We start from the raw sequence: 7700 nt of genomic DNA, 5'->3' as shown, positions 1-7700 counted from the left end.
ATCTGAACGACCATTTCAGCACTACCAATGGAAGCTATGTTACAACAGGGCTCATAATTCCTTTTCGCTCCATCTTAAAAACATAACTTTAGAAAGGATATTTCTCCTTTTCTGAAGAGGCTAAAAGAAGGAGGGAGGGCTGAGCAATGAAAGATGAGATACAATTGTTAGAATCCAGAGCCCGGACACCGCGTCAAGGAGCCAATATACTCAGCCTCAGTGACCACTGAAAATCCCTTTCTACACCTACTGCGGCTGTGTGTATGGGCTAATTTACTTTAATCCACTTAAATCTGTATTTGGGACCGAGTGGTGGTAAACAGGTTTACGAGAAACCTAAATTGTTCCGAGTAGTCGCTAGGCTTTATGCCAGCCAACTAACACTTACAGAAGAAACTAAATTTTTCACTCACCGCCTATCCTACCTGGGCAAGGCATCATGCCTAGTGACCCAACCATTGCACAAGTCAGTGGCTCCTCTGGCAACTATTAAACCCACAAATCTCATTTCAGACCCACAGCAAAACCAGTTTATAATGGCAGTTTATCTCCCTCGTCTCTCCGACAGCCGAGTCAGGGAGTTAGAAATGCAGGAAATTATTTTGAAGTCGACGGAATGAGAGGAATGGGTTGAAGGGTGGCAGTCGACGGGATGGAGGGAAAATCGACGGGTGACAGGAAAGTTAAGTCGAGAGTTGGACATGGTTATGATTTCCACAAAACGTTAAGACTTTTGTATAGTCCAAGGCACCTTTGTAATCCACACAAGGCATCAAGGTCTTCAGATGGAGTTATCTGATTATCACTGGGGATAACATTCAGAACGGGGATAAGTGTTCAGGACGGGCCGGGAAGCAACAGTCAAGAACAGAAAAACAGGAGAATAGTCTGGCGGAACACGCAACGAAGTCATAGAAGGTCTGAACAGCATTTATCATGGAAGAGTGAAAGGTTTGGAACAATAAGGAACACAGAAATGGAAGATCAGGAACAGCATGGAACAGAGGACCTGCACTAAACTGACAAGGGTCGTGCAGCGCTGCAGGGCAGAAAATAGTACCGGGGCTATAAACAGCTAAGTGGACAGGGGATCAGAGATGAGGGGAGGAAAGGGCTGGAAGGGACGCTAGGGGCTGTGTGTCAAAGCTTGTGTAATAGAGCAGTTACTGAAAGTCTAAAGGTGACAGTCAAAAGCAGGACCATCTGCAAGAAGGAAAGATAAGGCAAGAGCTCTAAGGCGACGGCGTCAGTGGATGTAAATCGTGCGAGCTCGCTGATAAACCGGACAATCTACAAGAAAGTGAGAACCGAAATAGGGACCCGACAAACCTTACAGAGGATTATGGTGTTGTCCGTGAGAGCCATGGGTAAGGCGAGTATGGCCAATGCGGAGACGGGAGCGAGCAGTCTCCCGAGTACGGCAACGGTGGTAAGATGGCCACAAACCTAAAAGCGGTTTAATAGAGTAATTTGTTATGGTGCATGTCCGACCACCATTGTTGCCAACGGTCGTGAAGAAGAGTCAAGATGATCGAAAATAATTTCTGAACGGAATATCTCTAACTGGAAGATCATGCACCGCTAACCACGCAGCAGCATCTGCTTGTTCAGTGCCTTACACATCAACGTGTCCAGGGACCCAACAGAAAACTACGTCTGTTTTTCCTAGCCGCACGGCGCAACCATAGTTGAATATGAAGGACTAATGGAAGAGGGGAATCAAATTATTTAATGGCTTGTAAAGCAATGAGGGAATCTGAAATGATCACAAACGTCGAAGGAGACGTGTGTAATACTGGGAAGTCCTACGAGGATGGCATACAACTGCGGTAAAAAATACTAGCAGAGTAACAAATGACCTCGGACAACATAGTCAGGGAACATCGCCGCGAACCCAACACCGTCAGATGATTTAGAACCATCTGTATAAACAGCAACGGCATGAGCATGTGACCGGAGGTGATCAAGAAAAATAGTAGTAGTCGTAGGTAGGAGAGCTTTGGCGCACGACAGTAGGGAAAAAACAGACGAATCGTCGGAACCTTCCAAAGCAAAGGGAAAAAGCTAAATGAACATACAAGGGAGGCAACTGGACAGAAGACAGGAGTGAAGATGAAGAGAAAACGGTCGGAGTAAGCAGAGGTGGGGAACAAATAATGGGTTTTTACTAATATCCGAGACCAACCTACACGTAGAAGGAACACGAAGGCCATGAGAGCGGACAAAGTAACGAAGGTAATGAGCACCACGACGATCAGCTAAGGAAGGAACATTCGCCTCAGCATAGAGGCTTTCAACAGGGAATGAACGAAAAGCACCAAGGCTTTAAATACCCCCCCAACCAAAAAAAAAAAAAATTACATTGTCTCAAACTATTGTCCCGTCCCCCCCCCCCCCCCATCCGCTTTCTCTATTAATTATTTTGAGTAAATAAAACACTCATTTTTATATCCACTTTAAAAACTGATTTACATATAAAAGTGAATTCCTAGAAAATTAAATTCTGTCAAGAACTTTTGTCAAAGATAAAAATGAAAACTGGAAATTTAAGTCAAAAAAAAAATTACTACAGAAAATTATGCAACAGAAAAAAACAAGTAAATGAATAAAATGGATGGATAAAATACTTGAACTAATGCTATGCACGTGTGTACGTACTCAATTTTGGTTTTACAGGTCGAGTCACAGCTCCTGGCCCCGAGTATGTGTAATTATTTATATATATAATTTATATCTCAAAATAACTTCAAAAAAATCTGAACTCTTTCGTGATTTCTCTCATCAACGATAACGTAAGATCACGAAATCGCTTGGAATTATACTATTTTTTTTTCCACAGTGGGTTATTCTGCATGTTGTGATACCACCTGTTTATTGTGATCTTATTTGCATGTATATGTATACGTGTATTTATATATTATAGTCAAGAATTGTGTAATTTCTTGCAACTGATTGAAGCTATTTTAATTTGTAAAAACATCTGGGGAAAAATATATCCAGGTCTCATTTGGAATTCATGCAGATCTACTGCGTAGACCCGAAGTCAACTTCCACGTAACTACATCTAAGTTATTCTTCATGCGCAGCGTCAGTAAGGTAGGTTAGAACTATCTTACCATTGCAGGTGGTCTGGCCAGAAAATGACACCCCATCTTGTATCTCAGATACAAAGGTGTTGATGTGGTACGCGCACAGGGCGTTGGAATTAGTCAAGACAATTTTGTAAGACTTGGTAGGTAAGAGTCTAACAGGTTGTCTGAAGGAGCAAGATGTTCCCTGGCAAACGCCTCTTACAATCACCTCATATGCAGAATCGAAAATTCGAATTTATTATTCAGGATATTCTGAAGCAAATTCATGTTCACTTTATTGTAGTAAATGTATTCACTGCTGGAACCATTCGTCGAATTTAGAGATAGTAACATAGTCGACCTTGGCATCCTTTTTCGTCCAATGTTCTCCATGTGAGAGACGGAAGCAGGGAGAGCAGAGGTGTGAATGCCTTTCACATTCATGACTAGAGCTACACATTCATCGCCGGTGAAAATAACAGAGGGAAACACCCAAGTCACTAGCTCCTCCACTGACATCTCGTCGAAACGCACGAGGGGCAGGAACTCCTCCACCGTCTTTTTGAGCTCACTGGTGGCCGGTTTGAAGGAGTCCAAGTGCTCTACACCATTATGAACAACTGACCCACACTGTCCTGCATGGCGGCTATTGCTTCTTCTGTTCCGCCTCGCGTTCTCCAGAGGTGTTAAAACTAGGCTAGTCTCTGCTGGATGTGGATGGTAACCAGCATTTTCTACTCCCCTGAAATAGTCAGAATTTTGTTAAACCTGAGTAAATAATTCTTTTTATTTAAATTAGGCTTAAAGATATTCCTAGCATTAAGTGAAATACCAAAATAATCACGTTAATTCCAAAGACCTAGAATATTAAGGTTATCCTGTTATACTTCACATTAACAAGAACTATGTTCACGGAAATGAGCTAAATCCGTAGAGCTTGTACAGTTTTGATCTGATTAAGAGGCTACCCATTCATTTCCAACTCTCCTCCTCAGTAACATGTCTAATATATATCTATCCAACACCTGATACTCAAGTCCTGGCCGCTCTGCTGGTCAACATCCAGCACCGAGACAAATAATAGGATGGATTCCAATCATTGATGTCAGCCAGGCCTGTATACGTTATACATGTACTTGTAGAAAATACAGTATTATTCATGATTCGGTCAATACTTTTATTATATTCTCCATCCCGGCCCAAGAAAGCACACCCTCTACTTCCTACTCTTATCCTTCTAATGAAAAATCCTCCTCTTGTATCTAATCTGACAGTCCTTAACAAGAACAATGTTCTTACTGTCCCAGGTGGCGTTCGTTGTCCTCGGTGGTCTACCCACATTTAACAGGCAGCACAGACAAGGAATCAAGAGTCAACAGCAGTTTCGCGAGCTTTCATTTTCCACCCTGTCCTTCCCACCAGTAGTTGTAGCAAGTACTCTCATCAATTCAGGTGATCTAAAATTAGCTGTTCCAGGGATTAATCTTCCCTCTAGGGAGCTTCGTCTCCCTCCTAGCTTCTTCCAGCTCCACCTTCGCCTAAGGTACAGCTTCTCAAAAGGTCACAGAGGCCATCTTTAATACTCCAGTACTTTAGCACAAATCAGAGCAGATCTTCACTGACACGGGTCAACTCGCCACTTCAGGTAGCTTAACAGATTCCCAGTTAATGAATTCCAGTAAAAAGTTAAAAATTTTCTAGAATTATCAAGTTAGCCTCTAACCCTTAACATTTCCTTCAGTCTTCATAATTTTTTTTTTTTTTTATATACAGCAATTCAAATTTTCCTGACAGTCATTACCTACCTCCCAATATATTTTTTTATCAACAAACCCTTTAATGTGACTGCAATCACGTCCCTACTTCAAATTAAGCCACTTCTCAGTTATTGCAAAAAAGTTTGCCGCACATGCAACCAATCTCAAATCTTTCATCTTTTTTTCTAGCATTGACGAAATGTATAGTATACATTAAAAAATAATTTCGTCTATCTTTTCCATGTCACTCGTCCCCTTTCCATTTTATTATCTAAAATAAGCCTTTATCATTAATAGTTTAAATCAATTGTCCCACAAACCATTTCTCGCACAGAAGACCATACCATTTTAAGTTTAAAACCCTAGTACTCCACTGAAGTAGGTCAAGTTGCCACTTCTGCCCTATATGAATAAACCCCATCTCTTGCATACGTCGGTCATTCCAGCCATAAAAACTGTCCCAGTTGTCGATGAATGGTACAGCAATATTCTCAAGTGCTTTTTCAGCTTGCCATCAACAACTTGCTCTGGACAATTTACTTCCAACACCGCTCCTCGGATATAGACATATATCCCTCCCTTTTATGAATCGCTGCGTCATGCTTGGTAATTAGGTCCTCTGCGTGCCACCATCACTGCCTCCAGCACTGTCAAATAAGCGCCCCATTACCAAACCTGATGCTGTCCAGTCAACAGATGACATCCCAGCACCTGGAAAACACGCGCTCTGCCTCGTCCATAGACTATCTGCGTCTTTCCGTACCGTTGTATCTGTTGGTTGCTATGTTGGTCGTCCTTTATCAGTCTTGGAGCACAGCAAGGAAATTCCATCTCTTCATCCTTCCTGCATATCTTCAGCTTCATTACTTTCCACCACTATCCAGCTTTCGCCGTTAAGATTTGCTCATAGGACTGCTACGAATCCCCTTTTTCCTCAGATGCCGTAACTCTCCTAGTTTCCTTTAACTCGAACCTGCTGATGCAACTGTTCCAAAGGCGCTGTTGGTTCCGTTCATAGAGGTTATCAGGCACGTCCTCACAACATACAGGTCTATTCAGCTCACTACTCAGCATGATATACTATCTTACCAGGCAGTGATGGCCTTGATGATTATAATCTCAGAGGACATGCAGAGCCTCGGGTTAGTTAAGAGCTGCCAGAGGGACGACCTTCGCATAAAGATGATCTCGGAAGACTCCAGAACGTTGTCCGCCGCCATCACCAACACCTGCCCAGTACGAGAATATTTAGGGAGAATGGCAGCGGCAGCGCTAATAAAAAAAATCACTTGCTCCCGCAAGATATTAATGTTTCACGGTGAGGTCTTTATAAATAAAAGTGATTTACGACAAGCCCCACTGTGGGCTAATGTCGTAATGTTAACTCTCTTATCGGATATAAAACAATAACCTCCAATAACCCAGACCGGAGGTCTGGGTTATTGGAGGTTCCAGCCTCGTTCTTTACACTTTAAAACACTATAATATCTAGGGACAATATTACATTCATTACAAACCCGTTTGGGTTATGCAGCGTCTTGGTAATGGGAGACTTCATATTTATCAGAAGAGGGGAGGAAGCTGTGTTTACCAGGAATCAAGAGCCCATCAACATCAAGCGCCCTCCTTGAGGGTTTAGAGAGGGTACGTACCTCTGTACAGTGATGCAGCAGTAGGAAGTCCTCAGCAGGAGCGTCCAGTCGTACACGAGAGGTAATGTCGCCAGCGTCACCTCTACCATCAAGTACTGCAGACAATGGGAGATCATGGGGAAGCGGGCGAACAGGACTTTTGAAGTACGCACTGAGGACACTGCTAATTCTCTAAGCGGATAAAATTGAAGTTTTCCAGTGGGGCACAGAAAGCAATATGAAGTTCTATGAAGAATAACTTCTGTTACTCACTATGGGAAAATTAAGGAAAAAAGTAGGACGGAAAATACCACTAGACCCACGCAACAGAACGAGATACTGCAAGGACTTAGGAGTAAATAATGTAAAGAGGATCACAGCAATCTATCACAACCACGAGGAAAACTGTTCTTCTGTTGGGTTTCAGGGCTACTGACAGCATATGCCGTATTGAGCCCGGCCGTCCAGTACTAGGAGAAGGGGCTTCGACCAAAGTGGAAGAATGTTTTGACTAATAATTATGTATTATGTCCCTGATACGCCCTGAAGCCAGCAGGAAGGAGCAGGTACAGGCCAATATCTCCTGACGGTCCAGAGGGCGGAACCCTCCCCCCCCCCCGTTGAGAAGGACACGTAGAGTGAAAGTGTGCACCCCAAGCGTGCGCAAGGCAGCACGGAGAGTAGTCAGTGTAGTGATAACGTGGGCACCACAGCAGGAAGTGTTCCACCGTCTCGGGTTGAAGGACACCACGGGCAGTACGGCGAGTCCGTCATCCGAAGGCGGTACAGATGAGCCGCCAGTCGGGAGTGCCCGACTCTACGGCGAGTCAGTGCAACGTCCACCGAGCGGTTGGGATGGCGAGCCTAAGGGCAGGGGCCATTTAAAGTTCGGACAGAGCCCAACGCCGAAGAGAGGGAGGGTGCCAGGCCCTCTTGCCACTGATGACGGATTCCCTTCCAAATAGCCCTTGTGAAATCACTGTGGCCCAGGGCAAGAGGGGTAATAGTAGGAAGTGCGCGCGCGCGAGGGAGGCCGCCCGATCTGCCACTTCATTGCCCCGGATTCCAACATGGGCGGGTACCCACTGAAGGAAGATGCTCCAACCTGGGCTCCGCAAGAAGCGCAGGAGGAAAGATTGTGTCCGACGAACGAGGACGCGCAGTGACCGTGGACGGGCAGAGCACAAAAGTGCCAGGGAAGATTGGGAATCAGAAGAGAACCAATGGTTGTGGGGGAATGT

At 44.2% G+C, this 7700-nt stretch overlaps 1 protein-coding gene across 1 annotated transcript; it reads right to left on the bottom strand.

Moving 5' to 3' along the window:
* Nucleotides 1-3296: 3296 nt before the first annotated feature.
* LOC128698926 (uncharacterized) lies at nucleotides 3297-6060 on the bottom strand. The gene is made up of 2 exons (XM_070096969.1): nucleotides 5918-6060; nucleotides 3297-3813 (listed from the first exon to the last, which is right to left on the bottom strand). Exons 1-2 carry the CDS (start codon nucleotides 6046-6048, stop codon nucleotides 3297-3299), a joined length of 648 nt encoding a protein of 215 aa, XP_069953070.1. The 5' UTR covers nucleotides 6049-6060.
* Between the last annotated feature and the right edge of the window lie 1640 nt (nucleotides 6061-7700).

This window comes from Cherax quadricarinatus, chromosome 55 (assembly GCF_038502225.1).
Source record: "Cherax quadricarinatus isolate ZL_2023a chromosome 55, ASM3850222v1, whole genome shotgun sequence".
Lineage (NCBI taxonomy): Eukaryota > Metazoa > Arthropoda > Malacostraca > Decapoda > Parastacidae > Cherax > Cherax quadricarinatus.
This window is presented reverse-complemented; position numbering and strand designations above follow the sequence as displayed.